The sequence below is a fragment of the Patagioenas fasciata genome, chromosome 11 (assembly GCF_037038585.1).
Source record: "Patagioenas fasciata isolate bPatFas1 chromosome 11, bPatFas1.hap1, whole genome shotgun sequence".
Classification (NCBI taxonomy): Eukaryota; Metazoa; Chordata; class Aves; order Columbiformes; family Columbidae; genus Patagioenas; species Patagioenas fasciata.
The window spans coordinates 5,935,198-5,960,164 of NC_092530.1; the positions used below are offsets into that span (position 1 = coordinate 5,935,198).

The 24,967-nt window shown below is 59.8% G+C and overlaps 2 protein-coding genes and 1 long non-coding RNA gene across 3 annotated transcripts; 2 read left to right on the forward strand and 1 right to left on the reverse strand.

Annotated features, from left to right (window-relative positions):
• The first annotated feature begins 1,912 nt into the window (after nucleotides 1-1,912).
• LOC139828808 (uncharacterized) lies at nucleotides 1,913-3,037 on the forward strand. The gene is made up of 3 exons (XR_011740798.1): nucleotides 1,913-1,982; nucleotides 2,227-2,332; nucleotides 2,683-3,037. It is a non-coding gene; the product is annotated as an uncharacterized lncRNA (long non-coding RNA).
• A 326-nt stretch (nucleotides 3,038-3,363) lies between these two features.
• On the reverse strand, nucleotides 3,364-12,544 carry LOC136106279 (chloride intracellular channel protein 2-like). The gene is made up of 6 exons (XM_065846543.2): nucleotides 12,292-12,544; nucleotides 7,482-7,591; nucleotides 6,919-7,044; nucleotides 5,761-5,867; nucleotides 5,211-5,392; nucleotides 3,364-5,046 (listed from the first exon to the last, which is right to left on the reverse strand). The coding sequence occupies exons 1-6, from the start codon at nucleotides 12,346-12,348 to the stop codon at nucleotides 4,885-4,887; spliced, it is 744 nt and encodes a 247-aa protein (XP_065702615.1). The 5' UTR covers nucleotides 12,349-12,544; the 3' UTR covers nucleotides 3,364-4,884.
• A 1,837-nt stretch (nucleotides 12,545-14,381) lies between these two features.
• LOC136106278 (protein eva-1 homolog C-like) lies at nucleotides 14,382-24,310 on the forward strand. Its single transcript, XM_065846542.2, has 8 exons — nucleotides 14,382-14,792; nucleotides 18,006-18,205; nucleotides 21,202-21,325; nucleotides 21,490-21,642; nucleotides 21,804-21,947; nucleotides 22,087-22,158; nucleotides 22,504-22,593; nucleotides 23,277-24,310. Exons 1-8 carry the CDS (start codon nucleotides 14,711-14,713, stop codon nucleotides 23,660-23,662), a joined length of 1,251 nt encoding a protein of 416 aa, XP_065702614.1. The 5' UTR covers nucleotides 14,382-14,710; the 3' UTR covers nucleotides 23,663-24,310.
• Nucleotides 24,311-24,967: the final 657 nt, after the last annotated feature.

A 24,967-nucleotide genomic window follows, 5' to 3' on the forward strand; every position in this document is an offset into this window, starting at 1 on the left:
AGTACTGACCAGCACCAGTTTATACACTCTGGGCTTCCTGACTCTGCAGAAAACGTCACTTGGGCAGAGCTGAAGCCCAGAAGGAGAGTGTGACACAGCCCTGGGATCCGCTTGTGCAGCCCCTGCAAGCAGCCCTGGGGCGGCACACTGCCACTGCTTCTGGGAAACAAGGGGGACAGGGGCTCCTCTTGTTGCTTGGCTGACTCATGGGGACTTCCAGAGCTTTAGTAGCTCACCCACATGTCTGAGGCAAAGGAAATACAAGGTCAAGTGCTCGGGATTGTGCTGGTTACGGAGCTTGGTGGGAGCTTCCCGGGGGCTGTGCACGGGCAGGCGCTGGAGGACAGATGGGTGAAAGGCTGAGATGCTGGAAAGCCCCGACACACCAGCTGGTTCCCATTTAAACACAGTGAGACAGCAAGGGACTTGTTGCCTTAGCTGTAGCCATGTGCCTGATGTTTGTTTTTGCGGTGACCTTAGTCTACTTCTTTCCTTAGAGCAGCATAGGCCATGGGACAGACTCACCCAGGCACGATTTCTGTTCGCACTTGCCTGAGGTGTTACCTGGGATAACAGGGTCTGAACACAGCCCTGCTCAGCTCCCAGCAGTGCAGAAGCCTGGCTGGGTGAGGCAAGGAAGGACTGCTGCCCCCCAAAAGGGTCTTCTGTGGCAGGGGGGACACCCGTGGCCAATGTGGACCTCCTCCACCTGCCTGTTGCAGTCATGCTGAGGGCAACACCAGGCAGTAGACCTTGTTTGCTTCCACTTTTGCACTGTCTCCCATAGCATCCTCATAGATGAGATGACCAAGTCCGGGTTAGATGAGCAGACGGTGAGGTGAGTTGAAAACTGGCTGAATGGAGGCTGAGATCTGTCGCACAAACTCCAGCTGGAGGCAAGTCACTGGTGGTACATCCTGAGGGTCGGTACTGCGGATGCTTCCGTTTAGCATCCTCATTGATGACCTGGATCTTGGGACAGAGCACATCCTCAGCAAGTTCACAGTTGATACAAAGCTGGGAGGAGCAGCTGATAATGTCAGAGGGTCGTTCTGCCATCCTGAGGGACTGGACAGGCTGGAGAGATGTGTTGAGAGGGACATTGTGCAATTCAGCAAGAAGTGCAGAGTCCTGCCCCTGGGGAGGAACGACCCTGGGCACCAGCACACAGCAGGGCTGTCCTGATCAACACCAAGCCGACCAGGAGCCAGCAACTTGCCCTTGCAGCAAAGGCAAGGAGAGTCCTGCGGTGCATCAGGAGTGGGGTCATCCTTCCCTTCTGCTCAGCACTGCTGAGGCCACACCTGCAGTGCATGGCCACTGTTTTGACTCCCAAACCAGGCCGGCACGCGTGGCCAGATGAGCAGCCAAACACTAGTCCCCCTCAAACCACCTGCCAGTCGTTCTTGGGAGGAGCAGGGCAGGCTTAGGTTCTTCAACCCACTGCCCAAGGAACAAGCGCACCTCAAATGAGCCGCTTTGTCCCTATCACCATCTCCCCATCCAACTCGAACGTTATGCTGGGGTATTTTAACCCAGCTGACGGTGCAGTTGGCTTTGTGGCTGACAGCTGGCTCCAGCAGGACTCCAGCCACTGGGGAACCTGCACCAGGCTCTGTCTGCACTGGGGGAAGGAACAAGGCATGGCCAGAAAGCAGCTGGTGGCAAGGGTGAGTCCCAGAGCTCCGGGTGACCTGAACCCAGGGATGGGGCCAGTGTGGCAGCACACGTGGGATGCAGGCACTGGGAGGCTCTTGAGGAGGTGAAGTTGCACCCAGGACAGAAGTGTGCTGCGGGTTGGGTGCCCCCAGGGGAGCATGGTGAGAAGCAGGAGACGGTGCTGTGTCCCCTTCCCTTCTCCCCTCTCTTCCCTTGGCTTCTGCCCCCCAGGCTGGATCCATAACCCTTGTGTGCTCATGGTATTTCATATATTTTTTTTAGGAAATAAAAGCACTTTCCAGGAGGATGTCCCGGACCGCTTGGTGAGTGGGGGCTGCCTCTGGCCTTGGGGAGATGGCCCAGGGTGATGCCACTGGGAGGGGACTCCCATGGGCCAGCTCCCAACGAGGTCCCAGCAAAGCCCATCCCTCTGGGCCGGTAGTTGGACATGAGGCAGTCCCTGACACAGCATCACTCCCTGCTCTGGCAGTGAGGGAAAAGGGTTTGGGGGTTGGTTTTGCCAGGCGAGCACCACAGATGTGTGATAGGGCTGCTGTGCCGTGGCAGGGGGAAGATCTTGATGCAGTTCTCTGGAAGATGGTGTCAGTGGGTGAGCTCCAGAGCCAGGGATTCACCCAGACAGACCAGGTCCCTCAGCAACCCAGCAAGAGAGGTGAGTGCCCAGCTCCCAAGGGGCCCCAAGCCACCACCGACCTCAAAGAGGCCATGGCAAGCAGGGGCTGGGCTTGGGATGGAGAGTGCTCATAACTTGGGGTGTAGGATGCTCAGGGTTGGGGTGGAGGATGCTCATAACTTGGGGTGAAAGGTGCCTGTGGTTTGGGGTAGAGGGTGCTCATGGTGTGGGCTAAGGCATCCAGCTCACAGGCTGTGCTCCTAGAACCGACCCCAAAGACAAAGGAGAGCCTGGGAGAGAGATGGACATCTCCCTTCCTTTACACTTTTTGGCCATAGCCAAGCACTGCTGCAGCCCCTCACATGGGTGTCTTTTCCTTTTTCTCCCAGCTTGCTTCTGGAAGTACTGTGTCACCAAGTGAGGGGTCCAGGAGGAGCCCTGCCTGCCGATGACCTGCCAGCCCGCTCCCTGCCACCGCTGTCCCCGTGCCTTCCAGCTGACCCATCCCTGCGTCACCCACACCTGGCTGTGGGCTGGTTTGCACAGAGCTCTGAAAGGTCTCCAGTCCCTTCTGGAGAAAAGGGGAGAGGGTCTGCAGTAGAGAGGGAGTGCTGTGGGGTAGCAGGAGAGTCCCATGAGGACCTGGGGTGCAGGACAGTGTTTGTCGCACACCAGAGGACGTCTGGGACCCATTGCAAAGCAGGGCTGACACCGTGGCCTGGCAGGGACATACTGGCTGCCAGCAGGAGCTGAATAAACCCCTCACACTGGAGCAGCGTCCTGTGGTTACTCCATCCCCACACTGCGCTGGGTCCTGCATCCTCCCACTGCCACCTGGGTGACACAGGCAGATGTCAGCGCGTGTGCCCCAGGGAGGGGACACTGCCCCTGCGGGCAGGGCAGGAGCTGCCACGTGCATCCCAGTGATCCAGGATGGCAGAGACTGGGGCTACAGCTTCACTTGTATGAAATCTCAAAAGGGTTTCCACCATGGGGAAGCCCCCTGCACCCTCTGCAGCACGCTCCGTGCCTGGAGGCCTTGGCCCATGCACTGACACTACACAAGCAAGGCATATTAAAATATAGTTTATTGTTGTTCTTAGTTAAAAAAAAGAAAAAAAAAAAAAAAACAACACCAAACAGACCAAAACCCATTAACAACAAAACCAGTCCCCAAACCCAGTGCTATCAGAGGCAGGCTTGCGAGGACACAGCTTTTAGTGCAAAGAGGGAAGTGGCAGTGAGGCTGGTGGGGGCTCTGCCGTCACCGTGTCCCCGCAGGACCCACCACACTCACTGTACAGTATTTTTTGCCTGCAGGGCTGGCTGAGGAGAGCTGGCTGAATACACAGGCAGGAGCCCTTGGGGGAGCTGGAGGTGTCAGGTGGGGGAGGATGGAATGGCGTGGCTGTGCAGCAGAGCGGCTTTGACTCCCCTTGCACCAGCGACACCGGACAGGAAGGCACAATGCTGAGCCGGGGAGCACCAAACCTGACCACCTATCTCCTACAGACACGGTGCTTTGCAAAGCAGCTTTTCCCTAGCCTCTTAGGCTGTCTGGTACTGGGGTGTGGAAACCAGATAGATGCCCTACCCCAGGCCTCCATCTCCCAGTCAGGCACCTGAAGCGTTGGTGGGGGCCGGGGAGGGGATGGTGGAGCTGGAGCTGCACATGGCTGCACCTCCTACAGTGCCCCGCGAGGCAGGGAGAGGTTTCTTAGCTCACAGGAGCCAGGTGGGACCTTGCAGCCAGCAGCACATGGCCCTGGGTGCTGGCACACATGGGAGGAATCCCCTGATCCTCAGCCCTCCATCCTCATCCCTTCACAAGTCCTCCTACCCCTGCTTCCCTCCCGCCGCAGGTCCTGGCACTTTCGCACCAGGCGTCATCCCCAGCATCTTCCTGCCCGCTCGTTCTGATGTGGAGTTAGGCGCACGTTACAACTCTCTAGCAGTGAGAACAACTTGTCACTGTGATAAACCACCCGGAGCAGAGCTGTTTGGTATCTTCAGATGGAGCTCGGGTGCCTTGGTGGAAGAGAGGGCTTGCCCAAACGCAGGGTGCTGTGCAGATGGGCGACCAGGTAAATTCAAACAGCTCCAGCCCAGGTGATGCACTGGGATCCCGGGATGTCCCAGCGAGCAGGATGGCTGGGACCGCGCAGGGCTGGCAGAGCAGAGCAGCTCCAGCGGCAGACGGGGAGGTAGGGCTGGCCCAGCAATTTGGGGTCTCATCTCTTCCACCAAAGTGCTGCTGTGGAAGGCTAGCACTCGAGTTTTCCCATGGCCCATGGTCACAGACTGTGAGGCCGGTTTTCAGGGAGTAAGGATGCAGTTGCCACTGCAGCCGCGCAGGGACAGGTTGGTACACGTGGTCGGCGCTGATGGCGCACAGGGGCTGCAGCCAGCCGGCGGAGGAGGAAGAGGGAGCAGCAGGGGGCTGCGAAGCAAGGCACTATTTCTGAAAGGCGGCAGGTAGCAATGCCGTAAACCCCCTCCAGTCCCTCCTTCAACCGCGGTTTGGTTGTGTCAGGACGGCGGAGGTCGAGGGCTCGGCCAGGGGCAGCGCTGCCCGCACATCCCGAGCAGGGCTAGGTCATCTTCCTGGCAACGCTGGCGTAGGTGTGCTCTATCTCCTCGTCCGCGGGACACGTGTGGCTGAACTCATCACAGGCGTAGGCGTTGTTGAGGTAGCGCCAGACGCCCGTCATGTCCGCTGGGATCTCGAAGTCGCGGTACTTTTTGGCTGCGATCTAGAGAGGAGAGGATGAGGAGGCTGAGACTTCTCAAACCTGGGGAATATTCACTCTGTGGTTTGCAGGGGGACAAATACAGGACCTCCAGCTCCCTGTTTGCATGTGTCACCCCCTCTTGGAGCGGGTGCCCCCACCTCAGCCCTGGGAGCCGATGCCATTACCTTGATGATATGCAGTTTGGGCAGGAGGTTGCAATCGGCCAGCGTCAGGTGGTCTCCATCCAGGAATTTCCTCTTGGAGACGGTGATGTCCTCCACACTGTCCTGGTCAATCTCCTCGGGGAGAGGAGTGTTTAGATAGACATCCAGCCTCTGAAACTCCCGCAGCAGGGCCTTCTCCAGATCTGGGTGGGCAGGGAAACAAGCGCAGTCAGCCCAGCGCCCCAGGCTCCCAGCGCAGCCCAGGACTGTGCCGGGGTGACTGAGCTTTGCACAGAGGGACAGAGCCCTCAGAACCACACGGCTGGTGCACAGCACTGACCCTGACCAGTCTCTGCTCCCAGGGGATTGCAGCAGTATCACCCCATGCTCCCCTCCGGGACCTGCTCTCCCCAGCACCGGCACACGGGGCCGTTACCCTGTGCAGCACAGAGCTGCCTTCACCCTCCTGCCCGCTCCTCCTGCTGGCAGAATTTGCCCACAAGCAAAAGCATATCTCCCCACCCCCAGCCTAGCAGATTGCAGCCCCCCAGCCCCCACCTGCATTTCTTACTGATATTTGCTTCCTTGCGTGGGTTCTTGATGTATGCTGAGAACTTGGCAAAGATGTCGCTCCCCACGTCGAAAGACTCCTTATACTTGGGGCTGAGGTGCGGGTACCTTTAAATAGACACTCGTATCAGTCGCAGGCAAGGATGGGGGAAGAGATTCAGCTGCAGGGTCCCTCAGCTGCAGCGTCTCCTGAGCCAAGGTGCCCAGGGCTGGTACTGGACGATGCAGGTGATGTTCAGCTGGTTGTGGGAGAACAGTGATGCTTTAAATTCCTGCAGCTGCCACTCTGGGTGTTGTATAATCTTGTGTGTTTGCTAGGGGAAAATCACAGGGCAGAAACTCCTTGGTTTGGGGATGCTGGGGGCAGCAGAGCTCCATAGCAGAGCTCTGCCTACAGGCAGCTCCGGCCCAGCCAGAGGGTGTGTGTTGGCACCAGAGGGGTCTGGGGAAGCCAGAAGCTCCTGTGACTTCCTCAGGAACAGACTCTTGCTTGCTGATGTATCCCAGGGGGTGCTGCAAGGACAGACACATCCGAGGAGGCAGATGTCAAATGCATTTGATGCTTCCTCTTTCACAGGTGGGGAGGGGCTTGCAGCCATGAAGGGTACAGGGCGGCTGCCTTGGCGGCCATGGGCAGTGCCCTGTATGAGCTCGGGGTGGGGGGGTGCCCCCCGGCAGCCCTTTGGGGCAGCTGCACCGCTGCGTTCAAGCCAGGGCATTTGCTTTTGCTCAGCTGAGTGCAGCAGATAGAAGCGGGCAAAGGGGTCTCACGTTGCCCCTCTGCCCCGACACCCCCTGTCACAGCCAGCTCAAAACCACCAGCTCCCAGGGGTCCACCTCCCCTCGCTCTCCGTCTCCCCCCAGCCCTGCCTGCACCAAGGGACCGGTACATTTCCTCCCATTGCTTTCCACCCCAGCCTGTCCCCGTCCCCCCATAGCCTGACCTGCCACCCTCTCTGGGGGCTGCAGCCCCTCAGCATCGCAACCCCTGGCCCTGCAGAGCAAGGCTTAGGGTGGTGGGCGAGGAGCCAATCCCCTCCCCAAGCTGCTCACAAGCACCTCCTAGCACCCTGCCTCAGTTTCCCAATCTGCGGAGCACTACGCAATGCTGCGGCGTGCCTGCCGGCCCCAAAGGGGGAAGGAGCGTGTTTGCAATTACGTGGGTGGGCCCAGGGTCTGCTCCAGGAACTCCTCGATCTTGATGAAGTCTGTTTTCAGCTCCTTGTTGAACAGCAAGAAGGGTGGGTTGGTGCCCGGTGCTAAATCTTTCAACTCTTCAGGTTTCCTGGAGTGGATGAAATAAGAGTGCTCAGAGCCCGCAACCTGTCTGCACCTGCCAGCCTGCCCAGGGCGAACAGCCGGGGCTGAGAGGGTGTACAGGAGGGGGTGCAGGATCGGGATCATCCCCATTGCACACTCTGCTGAGTTTGTGGACTGGTAAGTGCTCCCAGCCTCTCGGTCTGCCCTGTGGTGCCCCGGACTCACACCCACACCCACCAGGACAGGGGTCCCTGTGTCAGGTGGGTGTTGGCCCCCCGCGCTGGCCCAACTCCTGCACCCGTGACACGAGGGGCAGCGTGCAGGCAGGGTCTGTCACCCCGTCCCTCTCGCAGTGGCACGCCGGCAGCGGTGCAGGCAGGAGGAGAGTGCTGATGGGGGGCAGCCGAGACAGAGTATCTCACCCCACTGCTGCCACAGGGCTGGGCCGTGGTGCCATCTCACCTGGTCATGTCCACTGTGGTGACGTTGAACTTGACCCCTTTGAGCCACAGCACCATGAACAGGCGCTGGCAGAAGGGGCAGTTTCCAATGTTTTCTCCATCCAGACCAGCCTGTCGGGAAAGCGGAGAAATGAGGATTTAACCCATCGGCCGGGCTCACCCAGCCCAGATAGGATGCCTGGAAGTGGAGAGCCACCGAGCTGGTCTCGGGAGGAAGGCACATGGAGGGCTTGGCCCAGCACCAGGGGCTCAGCTGTAGGATCCCCTCCCCAAGTCACGGCCCTGCTGCCGCTAGAAAGCATCAGTGTCCTTAGGATGCCCGAGCTTGGATCATTCCCAGAAATGTGAGATAAAGCCGGGAGGAAGAAGAGAAGGAGGCGAGGGAAGGAGGTTGAGGGTGATTGCTGATGGATGGGGAGGAAGGGAGGGTCCGCTTGGCCGGGAGGCCAGGCTGGAGAGGGCGGTGAGAAGGGAAATGTGCTCATGTTTGCCAGGAAAAGAGCGGTTTGTTTTCGTGTGCTGCTAGTGTCTGCCTCCGGTTTTGTGTGCATTGAGTGAACCCAGGCATGACCAAGAACCACCCAAGCACCCTGCTCAGCCTCAGAGAGGAGAAGGGGCTGGGGTGGTGAGGGTCTGCAGGGGGGGATCTGTGCCGGCATCCCACCCAGCACTGGTGAGGAATGGAGCCGTGCATCAGCTCCTAAAGTTGTATCATGTGCAAACAGCCACTTTCAACACCTCTGCATGGACACAGCTGCAGTGTCTCAGCACTCAGGGGCTGCTCTGTCACCAGGAGGGGGTCAAACAACAGTGGGGACATGGGAAAGCAGGGAGCTTGGGCAACCTGCCTGAGCCTCACCACAGCTCCCTCATCGGGGTTTCGTGCAGGTGATGCCCATTCAGCAACCCCAAGGGAAAGCAGCAGCAGCTGGAGCAAAGCCCATTTCCTTGCTATGCAGCAGCTGAAAACATCCCTTGTAAAAAGGCCTGAAACTCCTTCTGAGGAGTCTGGTCAAGAGGAATGGGCGGTTGCTCCAGTGCATGAAAACCAGCATGGGTGCTGCTCAGAGAGCAAAGCTGCACGGCAGTATGAGAGGTAAAATGGCTCACAGGAAACCCAGATTCTCTGAGAGAATGGGCTGGTTCCTCAGCACACGTGAGCCATGGCCATGTGGCACGCGTGGCCGCCCCGCAGCTGCGGGGAGGAGCGGTGCGGCTCACACCAGCCCCTTCACGAGGGACGCTGCCCACACGGAGCCCAGCGGGACGGCTCGTGCCTGTGGCTCTGTGTTAAGCCTTGATGTCAGCTGGTGAGCTGAAGTCCAGAGACTAACCGGGGGGTGACGAGCTCTGGGAGGATCTGGTGATGCAGGAGTAGCGTAGCAGCAATAACACCCAAGGTGGGCAGCAAGGTGGCTCCAGAGCTCACACCTTGCTAGGGTGCTGAGATGCTTCGTTAGCAGAAGATGCAGAGACCTGTGCCTGGTTCTCCTGGGCTGGAAGTGCTATGAGTCACCTGCCTGAACCTACAGATGCCCAGAAACCTGTGGACTCCGGAGTGCTCAGCTTCTCCAGGAGAGATGTACCAGCCTCAAACTCACCCTAAGGGAAACAGCAAACTGGTCAAAACAAAACCTGGCATTCTGAGTGGTCACCTGGAGGTGATGGTCTGGTTTTCCACCATACCAACACCTTTTAGCCCTTCCAGAGGAACGGAAATCACTTTTAACCAGTATTTCCTGTGCTCAGCTGTCATGAAATAATGCTCCTGAGAAAAGAAATGGGAACTGAGAAACTTATTGATTCTCTGGGATATACCCAGAAGTGAAGCTGAATTCACACATGAGGCTTTTTGCTGGCCATTAATAAGAAATGCTTCTGGGTAGCTGCTGCTCAGGGGCGTCCCATGTCAGCTTGGAACAAATACGGCTTCTTTGGTAACAGATAAAATTGTGTATCGGATGTCCTGTGAGGGAGCCGGAGGGGAGAGCCAGAAAACAGCACAAGGGCTGTCAGTCGGCAGGAAAGCAGGGCATCTCTGCTCCCCTTCCCCTTTCCATCGTCACTGGCACCTACCACCCAAAACCAACGCCATCCTTTGGAGCATCTCCAACACCAACAACTCAGAAGGTGCTTTCCTGCCTGGTGTCCTGCGACGGCCCTTGCTGGTGGCAGAGGACAGGGCAGTCAGCCGGCCGTGCACCCCTTTGCTTCCCTCGCTCAGCACAAGGCTTGGAGCAAGGAGACTTAATTGCAAGTTATCTTCTTGGCCCCACAGGAGCTGTAGTGCTAAGCCAATGCAGCAAGTGGCTCTGGCACATGAGGAGTAACGGGGGTGCTGGAGGGGCCGGTTGGTGGGCAAGATGTCCCTCAGGGCTGCTCTGTGCCCAGGCTGTGCTGCAGGCTTTGCTGCGCTTGTAGCTCCAGCCCCTCGGCAGCTCAGGCTGTATTCTTCTCTTGTCTTTTTAAAAGAGAGATGGGGAATTTTGGACCAGAGTGAAAGGAAAATCAGGATGGGCTCTGCAGGGATAAAAATTTAATCCAGGCCTATCTTTGGGTGCTCAGAGCCAAATCTTTACCTGGAGGCAGCAGAGGGCGGCTCCACCAGCACTCGGGGTCACTGGGCTCTGGCGTGGTCCTGCTGGGACGCGCGTGGCCACGGGGAAGCCCTCCAGGAGCCAGGGGAGCTCGGGGGAAAGCAGTCTGGGGACACTCATGGCCACACGCCCTCCCTCCCCGCCAAAACCAAGCAGCACGGCGGGGTAGTCATCGCTCTTCACTTCCTTCTACCGAGAGAGCCTCTTCCCCTGCTCCCCGGGGGACTGGGGAGGGGGTGCGGAGCCTGCAGCCCCCAGACTGGCTGTCCTCACTCTTTTTCATGCCAGATGATGGATAAACCCAGTGTGGGCTAGCACAGCACCTCCAGGGAGGTGCAGGTTTTTAGCCCCAGCTCTCGGAGGCCTCACGAGGCAGTGAAACCCCAAAGTTACTTAGCAGTTCCTGTGGTTTCCCCCTCGCTGAAACAGCATGAAACAGGGCGGGAGGAAGGAGCAGCTCTGCATGCTTGGGGCACTGCTGAGTGCTCAACCCCCACCGGACCCGCCCAGGGTTCCTGCAGCCACCCCAAAAGCTGGGAATCAGCCTTGGGGGGACTAAATGCCCTGTGGGGCTGAGGGGCAGACCTTCCTCCCGGGCAGGGAGAGCCCCCGGTCAGTGGGATGATGTTGTCAGTGGGACCACAGGAGGGTGAGACATTGCAGCCCTTTGGGGACTGCCCGCCGACGCCCCAATGGCGATGCGGGGGCTGCTTTGCACCCTTCCCATCCTCTCCAAGTTAACTCCAGCATTTGCCAAAGTGAGAGCTGGGCAGGGGCAGTGGGCAGCAGCACCAGCGCTCTGTGATTCACGGCGAGGGGGTTACAGCGGCAGCGTCGCAGGCGGACCCGGCCCTGCAGAGGCACGAGGAGCCGCAAGCGCGGGACCGTGCTGAGCTGCAGTGACTTCCGAAAAGGGTCCTGAGTGGTAGGAGAGGAGGCACAGCATCAATTTGTCTGTTAACAGACAAACTAGAAGGGGTTTTTCGTGCTAAATTAAGGCACAGGGGAAGTCCTGAAGAGATGCTTCTTTGCTTTCTGTTTCCGTTCCCTCTGAAATCACCCTTGAACGTGCTGCCGCCATTACAGTCAGCTCATCTTCTCTTCTCCCCAGCCATCCTGGGGAAAAAGTGGTGCTAAGAAGGGAATTCAAGACCCAAATTACTTTAACAAAGAAAATACACTTGTCTGGATTGGGCTTAGCCAGGCTCAGTGCCTGGCAAGCACCACCACGGCCACAGTTTTGGCAAGGCGATGGGGGGCTCCCTCCCGTGAAGGCTCAGATAACTCTTTCCAACACGTATTTCCAACTATGACCCACACAAGGCGCCGCACGGTGCCCTGCGCTGCCGGCTGCCTGCGCCAGGGAGCCAGTGCCCCCAAACAGACCCCATGGTCCCTTCGAGCACCGAGCTGAGTGAAACCCACGGGAATCCACTGCCCAGGGGCTGAGCGGCTGCACGGGAACCGCCCTTAAAACCTCCATGTGGTGACACAGGAAGGCACCGCTGCCCTGGCCACTGTCACCGGCCCCGCTGGCATCGCTGCTGGTGGACAAGTTACCAGCAACCAGCTTCAACTCCCCTCTTTCTACACCACACACGTCTGCTGCAGCTGTTTGGAACTTGAGCGCTAAAATGTTCCAGAGGAAGTGTTTGGAAAATTGCTTAATGGGGAAGGAAAAAAAACAAAACAAAACAAAACAAAACACGTTTCCAGCAACTAATCCCGCAGGGCTGCCCTGCGAAGCCGCCCCATCCCGCCCATACGCGGGCACCCACGATGGCTCCCCAAGCCGTCCCCGCTCTGTTTCGCAACCCTGGCTCACAGCAGAAGCTGAAGTGGCTGCTCTCAGCCACCCGCTTGCTGTTCCCAGGCTGGGGCTGCTCTTATCCGGGTTTCAAGAGGTGCATGTGTGCCTGCTCCTGTCTTACAGCAGCTGCCAGCAGCGCCGTTCCCCTGGTGTACTGTGAGACCAGGGCATCTTCTAGGATTCTGGGTGTGACACCTCACTGGTCACCATGCCACCGTATGCCTGGTCCCCTTCTCCAGATACCCACTTAGCCAGCCTTCACAGTGAGCGATCCCAAACCTGGTACCGATTCTCAGCCTCCCAAAATGTGAATACACCCATGAATCTCCACAACCTACGCCCAGCCTGGTGAGGATGAGCCAGCAGGGAACCACCGAAGAGCAGCTGTCCTCCCCAAGACCCACCTTCACAAACAGCTCGATCTCAGGCTCCTTGGTGGCGTTGTGCTGCCGGCTCTCCATCCCGTGGTGTGGGGAGGGACCGCTGGCCGCTCGGTTCTGTGGTGAGTGGGTCCGTCCTCTGCAGAGCTCGGCGTGGGGAGGATTTTGGAGGTTCGAGCACCTCGGCTGCGCTCTCGCCCCGCGGAGGGCTGGGGCTTGCCCTTTCCTTCCTTTTGAAGCAGGGAGGAGCGATGGGGTGTGCGTCGGGACCTGCCAGCAGGGAGGGGGAAGCTGTGGGGCCTCCCAGCTGTGACTCAGCACGGGTCTATCTGGACGTGCTCACGGATCCCCTTCCAGTCTATCGCACCCGCCCAGGCGCTGCTCCAGCGCTTCGGAGCTGGTGGCCCGGGCAGCCCTGGTCCCGCTGCCGTCACCTCCCAGCTGGGCACAGAGGGGCTTGCAGGAGAAACGTCTTGCCCGCCGCTCCTCGTGCTGCTCGGGTCTGGTCTTGCCCCTTCGCCATCCCTGCTCCCGGACACCAGCACCCCAGTGCTTGCCACTTCTTTATGCCTTTGGGGTGAACCGAGCTGCCCTTCCCACTGCTCTCCCCACTCCTGCTGCTGGGGACAGCTGCCAGGAGGGAGGGCACAGCTCCTCTCCCTGCCCGCCACCCCGGGGGGGCTCCTCCGAGCACCCCTTGCTGCAGGAGCCGGTGCTGAGCGGATGAGGGATCGGGGAAGCCGAGCAGGGCAGCCTGGCCGCCTGCCACCGGCTCTTTGCAGCTGGCCGAGCGCTGCCAGGGCGCAGACCTTGGGCAGGAAGGGTTGCAAAACAGCCAGGGATGGAAAGCAAAGAGGCTGGAGTGTGTTGGGGTGCAGCGGGGAATCCCAAAGCGCTGCTGGCAGCAGCCCAGGGGGCGGTGTGTGGCAGGGCGATGGGATGTCTCCGGGACTGACCCCCCAGCAGGGCCCCGTTCCTGGAATTAGGGCTGTTTCTCAGGAAGGATGACCGGCTTGCTTTTCTCCCCAGGATGGGAGGGAAACATTTGCTGTCAGATCGGCCTGGCTGTTTTCCCAGAGGACATGGCTTCCCAACATCCACAGGCTTAACTCCTCTCTTGGGTGGGTCCTGTCTCGCACCTCAGAACCTCGTAGCTGGTACAGAGCTTTGCACAGAATGGGGATCCTGATTGCTTGACTCAGCCCCCCACCCCTCTCCCCAGCTTAGACTTTCCTAAAAATAATCAAACCCTGATAAGAAAGCATCCACCCCAAGGTAATCAGGCTTGGAAATTATTTTGGAGGCTCCTGAAGGAGTCCTCCCAAAGGAGAAGGTTTTCCTGGTCCCACTGCACAGCCCAGCGTGGTGCTTACACTGACGGCTGCACAGGAGGGGCTGGGGGCATTTTTCTTTCTGCCCCATCAAACCTTTTGGAGAACCTGAAATTCCACCCAATGGGACAGGAAACGCTGCCTGGTGCCCTCATAAGCGAGGGGGCTGAATTAAGGGTGTTGTGAATGCCAAGCAGGGCCACAGCAGCACCCTCAGCATGAGCTTGCCGCCCATGTCGCTCGCCCACAGACCCCCAGGTGATGTGTCCCTGTCCCCACTGCCCCCCGGCCCCCACCCGAGTGATGCTGAGCCTGTGGAGAGCAGCTCCGGCTCCTGGCACCACCGGCTGCTGCTTCCCTGCTGACCTCAGCCCAGGCAGCTCCAGCCCCTTGCGTTTCGCTCCAAGCTTCCAGCTGAAGCAGCGAGCAGGGGCTTGACTCCTGTGGGGCAGGGGAATGACATGGTGCGCTCCTCCGGGGTGTCAGAGCACCCACTGTCTGGCCCTGTGGAGGCTGTGGGGACAGAGGAGCAGCAGCAAAGAGGTCCCTGTCTGCAGCATTTGATGCAGGGAGGATGTTTGCCTTTTCTGTAAGAGCAGCCGCCTTGGGAGGTAGCACAGGCAGCCCTTCCCTTCCTCCTCAAATGGTGAATGGCCGGACGTTTGCTGAGATGGAGATTACAGCACACGTGTATCCAGATTTCTGCCTCACCATGCCCGTGAGAAAGCAGGGAGCAAGAAAGAGGGACCAGCCCTATAGCTCTGCTTGGCAGGAGCAGGGGCAGGAGGGAAGGGGCTGACAGTTTCTCCGCCAGCAACAGTGATGCCAAGGCACAGCGCCCGGTCACCCACCATGGAGAGCCTTTCAAAACACGTCCCTCCCTCCCCGTGGGAGGTGTCGCTGTGCTAAGGGTGCCCCCGCTGTGCAGAGCAGCCCCTCGTCCTGGGCAGCAGACAAAGAGCGGGTACACAGGCGCCCGCCCAGCCCCGGCGCTTTGGCAGGGCAGAGAAGCGAGCCATTGTCCCCGCGCGGCCAGCCCCGCACCAGCCGCTGCCAAGGACGGACCGGTGGAGGCTGCCTGGCAGGACACAGCAGAACCGAGCGGCTGCACCATGGCTGGGCTGCCGGGGCCAGCGGCAGCCCTGGTCCTGCTCTGCCTGGCCGTGGGGCTGGAGGCCAGCCCGGAGCTCTCCGGTGAGTCGGGGCGCAGGCCTGGGGATGCTGGGGACTGCGCTGGCGTGAGGGGAGGGCAAAGCAGCAGCCAGGTTGGCGGGATAGGGACAAGTGAGGCACAAACCAGTGCAGGCCAGAGGGAGACTGCCAAATTTAAAAAGAGAGGGTTTTACCCCCACGGCAGGGCTGGGGTCTGAAAACACCCCATGTATGTCCCGCGGCCTTGGTGTGAGCGAGGCAGCGCGTCCCCTCGCTGCTGCTGCACTCTGTTAGACAGTTTGGAGGCAGAAATGGAAAAAAAGCAAATCTTAAGACAGTCCCAGAGGTTTTCTGAGACCCCCCAGGCCATGACACTCATGTCCCTGGTGCTGGGTGGTGCGTGGAGCTGAAGTCTCCTGGAGCACCCAGGGCTCCCTCAAGCCTTTGTTGTTCTGAGAGGGTGAGGGAAGAGCTGGGCTGAAGCCCTGCACGGCCCCTGCTGGAGCCGGTGGCTGCTGTCCCCAGCCAGAGTCACCTGTGAGCACGGAGGCTGCGGGGGCACCGCCGCAAGGCACAGCAAAGGCCAGACCCTCTTCCCTGGGCTGAGCTTTACAGATGCAGCTGAGGCAGAAATTTGGGATCCCTTGCGCTCCAGCGCTTGGGACAGTTGGGATGGGTGCAGGCAGGCTGGGCGACCGGGGGCTGTGGTTCCTCTGAGGGATCTTCTAGAAACAGCCACCTCCTGCTCCGCTCTGCCGGGCCCGGCACGATGCTGGCGAGCGCGGCAGGGCGGGCTGCGAGGGAGGATGTGATTTCATCTGGGCAGAGCCAGCTGCACAACCGCACCGTGAGGGACTGAGTCAGCGGCACCGGTGGGGCGCCGGCATCGCTCACGAGGTCTGCCTGCAGCCTCCTTGCCATGGTTTCACCCACAAAATAAAAAATACATCTTCTAAATTGCTCACTGCCCCAAAATATGATGGAGAAACCTGCGGCTCTGTTTGAGCCTCAGTTTTAAAATACAAACCACCAGTGCTGCCAGCCGGCACGGTGGCAGAGGAGGGTGCCTTCTGCAAGGCAGGCTGGATTTGAGGAACCCCACATTCCTCCCGCGTGTCCCACACCATCCCCAGGACTGGGCTCAGCCCTCGGCGCCCAGGGCTGGCCGGGCAGCGGGGGCTCGGGCAGCCCCACCACCAGCTGTCTCAGAGATGAGCTGGCAGGTTTGGAGTTCGTGCCAAGCAGAAGTCAAGCCCCAGGTGGCTCTGGAGCCTGCACAAGAGCCTGGATGCTGCTGCAGCAGATGCAGCAGCAGGAGATGGGGACTGGAAGCCCGAGCAGGGTCCCGTGCCTTTCATGGTTCCCAGCGCCTGGTGAAATGGGGCAACCGGAGGAGAGAGAGAGGACAGGGCTTATCCTGCCCCCTCATTGTGGGCACTGCACCCCAGGAGGCTGAGCCAGATCTGCGCCCTCCAAGGCGCATCTTTGCGTCTCACTGGAGCTCTGACCTGCCTAAAACAGCTTGCCTGTTCCCATCCACCTCCTCCACCTCTGCCTCTCTCTCTCCCGCAGTGTGCAGAGCAGTGAGCAGTGGCTCACTTGCACAGGGCTGTGCCCTTCCCAGTCGCTCATCCCGTGCTTACAAGGAGGAAGGAGCAAAGAAATACCAGCAGCTGCCCGTGTCCAAGGGAAATATCAGCTCTGAGCGGGAGCAGCTCCCAGCCGCACTGCTGGTGTCCCCCGGGGAGGGATGCTGGCTGCAGATGCCAAGCAGTTAGCAGCAGCAGGGAAGGCGAAAGGAACCCTTTGTGCAGCTGAGCCTGGCACCGGTTTGCAGAGGGACAGAGGGAAAAGCACAGGGCTGGGAGCTGGGGATCCCACCTTCTTGTATTGGTTTGAAGGAGTTTGACTGGGCTGGGGTACAGGGTGCATGTCCTGCCCCAGTGCCCCCACTGGGCTGGGGCTGGGATGCCAGTGTCTCCAAGGACCCCACGGGTGGGTCTGCGGTCTGTGACCTACCCAATAGCGCAGGGTCCTGCCTGGCAGGTACCAGGTTGCCCTGTCCCCCTCCTCCCAGCTTCAAAATGATGCTTCCGCTTTGCTTTTGTTTTATTCGAAAGCCTGGTGCAAACTGCTCTGTCCAGGGCCCCACACATCATTTCTGCCAGATTTTCCTGCTTCCTCAACCTCCTCCAGCAACCAGTGCCTGCTCAGAGCACCCCTGGCAGCTTGCAGAGCTTTTATTAAAACAGTTTCCTTGTCACCCAACATCCAGCACAGCTGGTACTGGCCAGAGCTGACAGCTGCATGTTAAACCCTCTTAAAGGCTGGGCAGAACAGCTCCACCTCACCATCTCTTGCAGGGAAAACAACAAGGTGAGTGGTTTGGGACACAAACAAGCAGAGTTAAAAGAGAGAAATATCCCATGCTGGGAATTCAGAGAGAGAAGGGCCAGTGTCCATCAGCAAGGCCATGGCCTGGGGATGGCTCACACCGATGCACGGGGCTTCTCCAGCAGAGACACCCGGGGTCAGCTGGGCACAGATGTCGATTTGGCAGGTCACACCCATCCATGCTGACCCAGCCAACCGCGGGAGCTGGCATCAGCCTCTGGACCCTTCTCTCCTCCAGCCCGTGGCTCGGCATGGTGTGACAGAAAGCATCCCCCTCTCCCTGACTCCGGCCATCATCTCCGAGTGATCATCTCTGGCTCACCCTTGCTCTCTCTTCCCCGTGTCTCTACAGCAAGCCTGATTTTCCCTAAACCTTTCAGTAGTCCTCATGGGATTCTTCCATACGTGTTTTTTCTGACCTGTTATCCTGCCTCCAGCTTTTGCTTATGTTTGCTGACCAACTCAGCTACTCCGTGCTGCTTTCCAGCCTCTTGGCTGCAATGCTGCATACAAGGTTTGCTGCAAGCCCATCTTCTCTGCTGCAGCCCCACTCTGGTCCTGTTTGCCCCATAAGTGCCTCAGCTGCAGCGGATGCAGCAGATGCAGCAGAAGGAGATGGGGATCAGGAGCCCGAGCAGGGTCCCGTGTCCTTCATGGCTTCCAGCGTCCAGTGATATTGGGCAACCAGAGGAGAGAGACAGGGTAGGGCTTGTCCTGCCCGCTCTGTGTGGGCACTGTGCCCCAAGAGGCTGAGCCAGTTCTGCGCCCGCAGTGCCACCAGCTGTCCGGAGCCCAAGCACCACCACCGCCATGGTCCCGGTGTCTCCTCTGGCCAACGCCACCCATGCTTTCCCCCTCCAGGGTACCTGCGCAAGGTGCTGAGGAACCACACTGCCCACACCTGCGATGGGGAGCAGCTTCTCATCGTCTGCCCTCGCAAGACCACCATCAGCATCCTCGGCGCCTTCTATGGGCGTCGCGTACCCAGCCCCAACCTCTGTCCCAGCCCCGGCAATGCTTCCCAGGAGAGCATCGAGTGCATGTCTGCCACCGCACACCTGGTAAGGGCCCACGGTCCCAAGGGACCAGCGGCCACCCCTCCTGCCCCATGTCACTGGGCTGGGTGGTTGCAGGCAGCACAGCCTCCCTGTGCCCCGAGCGGGGCTGCTGCCATCAGCATCAGGATTCACCCTTGAGGTCCTTTCCCCAGAGCATTTTGGGGAGATAAGGGTGGACAAGACTTTGTGCGGTGGGTCCCAAGGTGGGGCAGCGCTGCCGGGGGAGCCTGGCAGGAGGCACTGGGCTGTGCTGAGCTGGGTTGTCAGTAGTCCCACAGGACGCAGCAGGCTCAGAGCAAGCCCTGGCAGCTGGGGCTGGGTCCCAGGAGAGGGGTGGCACAGCAGCTGGGGTGCCGGGCTGGAGAAGCAGGACACGGGCCCTTGAGGGACGCTGTGCTAAGTCCTGCAGCTTTGTCCCCTGGGTTAGCACAGAGCTCAGCTCTTCCTCGGTCAGAAGCAGCACCCGTCCATGCTGGCAGCTCCCAAGAAACAGATTAATGAAGCAGACCCAAAGGAGGGTCTGTTGATTGCAGATACCAGAGCAGGGAGAGGGGAGGAAAGCAGAGGCTGGCAGAAGGAAGGGACCTCTGCAATGCTGATGCCTGGTTGGAGGAAACACTTGTTGGGCTGCTGCACAAGTCCCACAGCCTGCTCCATGCTGCAGGTGTGCTCGATTCTTCTTTGTGTTTGGGGGAAAACCCTGTGCCCAGTGAGGACACCAGCCCTCCACCAGCCCCACACATGAGACATAATGAGCAGCTTGAGGAATGGGACAGAGAGGATTTAGGACAGATGTTGTTCCCTTGGCATCCTGCAGCTTTACCCTGGCTTGTGGCTCTCCACACTGGCATGGCTGGCCTCAGCACCCATGGCTTTGGGTTGCCTTGGACAAGACCAGCTGTTGCAGCTGGCAGCAGCACAGTCCAGGCATCATAGTGATCATCTGGGAGGGAGAAGGAGAGCAATAGTGCTCATTCTGCAAAGCCTTGAGCACGTGCTCTTTGCCCACCAAACTCCTCCAGTTCTCATCAACTTCTCCCTTGGCTGAACACTTGACCTGCGCTCCTCCATGGTCCTCATGCAGCCTGAGGCTGGATCTGGCCTTGTAGACACGGGAGCCTGGTCTCTGCCTTTTCTGGAGCCTTGCTTGGCCAGGCGATGCTCCCCAGCCCCAGGTGCAAAGCCCTGGTCCGGCTACTCAGCTCCATCCATGGCTGGGGAGATGCTGGAGTGAGGGTGACCCAGGGCAGTCAGGACACATGCTGGGGGCAGGCAGGAGGGTCCCTTGATGGGGAGAGGGTTTCCTGTGCTACTTTTTTATTCCTGTTCCAGCTGCCTCCTAGGGCTGGAGCAAAACCGCAGCAAACCCAGCTGCATGCAGCTGCCTGTGGGGAAGGGAACACAGAGTCAGAGAAGAGGAACAGGAGCTGAGGGGCCAGTTCCCTGCTCTGGGAGCTCACAAGGCTTTGCTGCCCGGCCCTGCTCCTGCCACAGGTCCCATCCTGGCACCTTGCATGTTCAGGAGCTCTGCAAGCACTGGGCCAGACTGTGCTGGCCTGGCACCAGGTCAGCCCCACAAACCACTGTGCAAACACAGGTCAGGGTCTCTGGAGCTTGTGTGTCCCAAGTGCAGGATGGAGGATACAGCCCAGCACAGGTGTTTGGAGACTGAAGGGCAGGTCTGTGAGCAGGATCTGTGCGGCTCAGGTTTGCAGCGAGATGGAGCTGCTCCACCCAGGGGGCAGCGATTGTACGGGGCTGGGATCCCCCCTGCCGGGAAGCTGCTGGTGGAGAAAGAACATCTGAAGAGTTGCTGAGGCTCAGCTCTGCTTAAGCAAAACTTGAGGAGAGGGATTAATTGCATTTCCTCCTCAAATTTCTCATCTAGCAGCCAGCGAAGACCAAAAGGAGGCTCCCCCCTGTGCTGGGCTGAGGGAGACAGGGTCAGGGGAAGGAGAGGGGGGGATGAAAAGGGGCTCTGCCGTCTCAGGTGGTGGGATCCCAGGGCTTGAGCCGCAGGGCCATTTCCCAGTGGGGACAGCCGAGGACAGCGAGCAGCGGCAAAGGCCACCCGGGGCCAGGCGGGGACGCTGCCCGAGCGGCACCCTGGTGCGAAACCGCGTCCCCATCTGGTGGCCTCGCTGCGCATTGCACGGAGCCCCGAGGCGTGGACCTGGGTGCACGGGTGTTGCACGGGGCCGTGTCGGTGTGCACGCCTGCACGGGTGTTGCACAGAGACGCGTCGGTGAGCACGCCTGCACGGGTGTTGCACAGAGACGTGTCGGTGTGCACGCCTGCACGGGTGTTGTACAGAGACGCGTCGGTGAGCACGCCTGCACGGGTGTTGCACAGAGACGTGTCGGTGAGCACGCCTGCACGGGTGTTGCACAGAGACGCGTCGGTGAGCACGCCTGCACGGGTGTTGCACAGAGACGTGTCGGTGAGCACGCCTGCACGGGTGTTGCACAGAGACGCGTCGGTGTGCACGCCCGCACGGGTGTTGCACAGAGACGCGTCGGTGTGCACGCCTGCACGGGTGTTGTACAGAGACGCGTCGGTGTGCACGCCTGCACGGGTGTTGCACAGAGACGCGTCGGTGTGCACGCCTGCACGGGTGTTGTACAGAGACGCGTCGGTGTGCACGCCTGCACGGGTGTTGCACAGAGCCATGTCAACATGCACGCCTCCCTGCATGTTGCACGGGGCTGTTATCTTGCACGCCTGCACAGCCGTTGCACACATATGGCGTGGTGCCGGCACAGGTACTGGCAGACGTGCTGGCACACAGCCCTGTGTGGGTGTAGAGAAGGAACAGATCCAGGAACCAACACAAGAAGCACAGTGACTGTGGCAGAGGGGTTGACGTGAGCAGCCGTAGGACCCCTCTGCAGACTGAGAGGCCGTTTCCCTGAGGCAGGTGATGGCACTGAAGGCAAGGAGGCGAGAACAGCCTCAGGAGTCCTCACCCATCTTCCTGTCTGTCCTGCTTTGCTCTCCAGAAGCTGCTGGCAGAGTGCCAGGACCAGCAGTGGTGCCAGTTCTTGGTGCACAGCCAAGTCTTTGGGCCAGACCCGTGCCCTGGGACACACAAGTACCTCATCACTTCCTACAAGTGCCGGCCAGGTAAGGTGGAGTGAGGTATGGGAAATGCTGCAGGGGGGCTTCCCTGACCTCCTGCACCTCCAGCCCTGTCCTGGGGAGCACTCAGACCCTTGGCTGGGCTCAGGGAGGAGGGGATTGCAGGTGACTCGGGACGCACTGAGACACTCTGCGGTGACATTCCCCAGGGAACCATCGAGTCAAGACTGTGTGCGAGAACGACAAGCTGAGGCTGCAGTGCCGACCAAAATCCATCCTGGCCATTTATTCTGCAAATTACGGACGATTCCTGCGGGGCAAACCAGAGTGTGAAGCCCTGAACCCTGAGGGACCCCATATAGGTATGCTAGAACAGTTTGAGCCAGAAATGACGCAGGAGCCCTGCAGAGAGCATGGCATACATACGCAATTGGGCTGTACCTGTGCCCCTTGACCACAGCTGGCTGGTGCCTGGCGGGCAGGGGCAGGTCTGCCCGTGGGTCCATGGCCCATGTCTCTGCAGAGTGCTTGGCTCCGGATGCCCTGCGGAGAGTCTCCAAAAAGTGCCACCGCAAGGGGAACTGCACTGTGGCTGCTGACCAGGCCACCTTTGGGGACCCGTGCCTCCCCGGCATGAAGAAACAGCTGCGAGTGTCCTACACCTGCGGTGAGAGCCACCCACGAGGGCTGAGCCCCCGCTGTGCCCGCCCCGTGCCGTGCAGGCAGGGCTGTGGGGCTCCTGGGGGAAGCAGGGGGCTGCAGGGGACAAGCAGAGTGGTGATGCTCAGCCTTTGCTCTCCTTGCAGTGCCCAAGCAGCTGCTGGAGGAGGTGGGCCCTGACACCTCAGACCCCTTCCTGCTCTCGGACTACATGCACGGTAACGTGGGGGGAAGGCTATGCCAAAAGCAGTGCAGCACCATGTCTGTGCCTGGGTGAATCAAGCTTTCCATGGCCTGTCTACATCTGCAGTGCCCACCACCGGCACGAGCCCTGCAGCTCCATCCCAGCATTGCTGCCCCATCAGTTGTTGCCCAGGGGCTGGAGAGATGTGCTCTGCTGGGAGTGGGGGAGCCGCAGGGGAGCACCCCAGTGGGCAGGGAAGCGCTTCTGCAGGGAGGAAAGAGTTTGGTGTGGGGAAGGAGACAGGCAGGGACAGGCAGCCGGGCAGTGGGGCGCTGGGGGTCACCTCGTGTCTCAGCCCGCGTCCCCTTGTTCGCTGCAGGTGGCTGGTACAAAGGGCCCAGGTTCTCCAGGCTCCGGGAAGACCGGATGATTTTTACTAGCACTCTGGCAGCTTTTGCCCACCTTTGGGGTACGTGCCCTCCCCAGCTCTTACACAGCACCTGGGGCAGCAGGACAGGCTTGGGAGGGTGGCTCAGGTCCTGAGGTCCCTGCTCAGCCTGGGGCTCGGCTCAAAGGCAGAGAGACCCCAGGCCCCTCCAGCAGGGTCAGCAGGCATGCGAGGGAGGAATCCAACAAGTGCCCATGTGGGGCTTGCGGGGGGGAACGTAGGGCAAGAACTCGGAGGTTGAATGAGCCCCGAGGTCCCGCAACACCAGCAGTCGCGTGTCCTGCGGTCCTGCCCTCGGAACCTCCCTTATTGATGGGCTGAATCACCTGCTGGGTCTGCTTCCTTCCTGCCCTGTCTGCAGGGGCCCTTGCTGACGGAGGACACTTCTCTGCAGGCAAAAGTTTCCCTTGCCAGCGGAAATTACTCATTTAAATCCCTGGAGAGATGATTCCTCTCACTGTGCTGCTTACCACGCCTCCCAGTGGGGGTTTCCAATGGGGAAAGGGGCATTTTGGGACACTAGTGGGTGCTGGTGAGACTCTGGTTGACACTCCCATGGTCAATGGGGCAGGGTCTGTCCTGCCCCTGCAGCCTGGGTGCTGAGGGCATCCCCGCTCCCCTCCTCTTCCTCCCCTGGGCGTGGGTCCCCAGCCAGCTGCAGAGGCAGTTTGTACCCTGGTGTCTCTTTGTCCTTCACTCCCCAGGAGTCCCAGAGAAAGTTGGCCTCTACTTTCTTTGCGGGGTCTCAGGAGGCCTCATGCTCCTGCTGTGCATCATCAGCCCCAAAACGACGTTCCTCCAGGAGCTGGGAGAGGCTCTCAAGGACCCGAAGCTGGGGAGCAGCTCGGAGCTGAGCAGGACCAAGCTGCGCGAGGAGCAGGACGAAGAGCTTCCCGACGACAGCTCCTCGGACTCCTCCTTCCGCCGCCTCACCCGCACCTACCGGGCCACCGACAGCATCTTCAGCCCCGAGCTGACGGCGGCCATGGAGGGGGCGGTGGAGCACCAGGGCCACGGAGGGGAGGAGATCTGGATGCCCAAAGAGTCGAGCCCATATGCCATCCACAAGATCAAATCGGCCACCAAATAAGAACTGGAACGAAATGGCTGGAAGAGTGCCAGGGATTAAGTGGGATATGACACAAGACACAAGAGTTTGGGCTCCTCGGGGTGAGTGGGCATCCCCAGTGGCAGCAGGAACAGGGACAGAGCAGGCCCAGTATGGCCGCCAACCCACTGCTCCACCAGTCTGGAAACCTCTAACCTGGGGTGAGATGTGGTCCCTGGGTGTGATGAGGGGCTGCAGGCTGGGTTGTGGGGCCACTGGGTCCTTTATCACAAACACGCTGCTAACCCTAAGCTAACCTCCCCGTGCTCGGCTGGCTCCAGTACTTAACCCTGCCCAGCCATGCCGAGCCCACCCTTGGCCTTGCTCTTTGCTCCTGTTTCTTCTCGGGTGCTGGCTTCCACCCCTGGTGCTGCAAACACCCCCCGGCGCTCAGACAGCGTGCAGATGGCAGATGCAGAAATGGCCAGGACATGGGGACGATGCAGGTGGAGCGGGTGGGAGAGCGCTGCGAGCATCCCCCAGCACAGCCCTGGTATCGCCCGTGGGGCTGTGGGCTTTCGGGAGCTCTGTCACCTCGCTTTGCTCTGTGCTTTCCTTCTTGTTTTCTCCGCTGGCAGGAGAGCTCCAGGCTCACTTGCTGGGGCTTTTTCCAGTAAATAAATGCAGCAGCTCATAGACACAGTGTCCCTCCCTGACCTCTGCCATTAATAGAGAAAAGGGAGGAAAAAGGAAGCAGCAAAGCTCAGTCGTCCCCGTGCGGATTTGCTTCTTGCCTCCTGCTGTTGTTTCTGGTGCTGGGCCATAGGGAGCAACAAGTTGGGCCTGTTTTAGCCTGGGAAAGGGTAAGGTTTTAGCCTGGGGAAGGGAAAGCAGTCCTTGTGGATCCCATGAACGCCACTTCCCTGCCCTTGCAACTTGTCTTGAGCCCGAGGCTCTCTGTCTGGTAAGCAATCCTGGAGCGAACATTCCCATGTGCCATGCTGAGGGGCTTCTCGGCAGCCTCACGGTGTCAGGAAACTGGGCTGTGGCTGAGGGCTCCAGCTCCATAAGGCAGCGTGGGCTCTGCAGTGTTGGGGGAAAGGGCTGGATGGGAGCAGCGACACAACTCTTGCACATTGGGAACACTGCAGGTACAAATGTTCTTGAGCTAGCACATAGCAGCGTCTGTTTATTCCTCTGCTATTGCGCATGAAGTGCCTGGGCTGGGTGCAGCAAGAGAGGGCTGTGGGGGACATCAGTGCACCCCTTAACCCAGCTGTTGGGGGCCGGGGAGGCCCCAGCCCCATCTCTGCAGCCAGAGCCGTGCTGTGCTCGTCGGTGGATGCT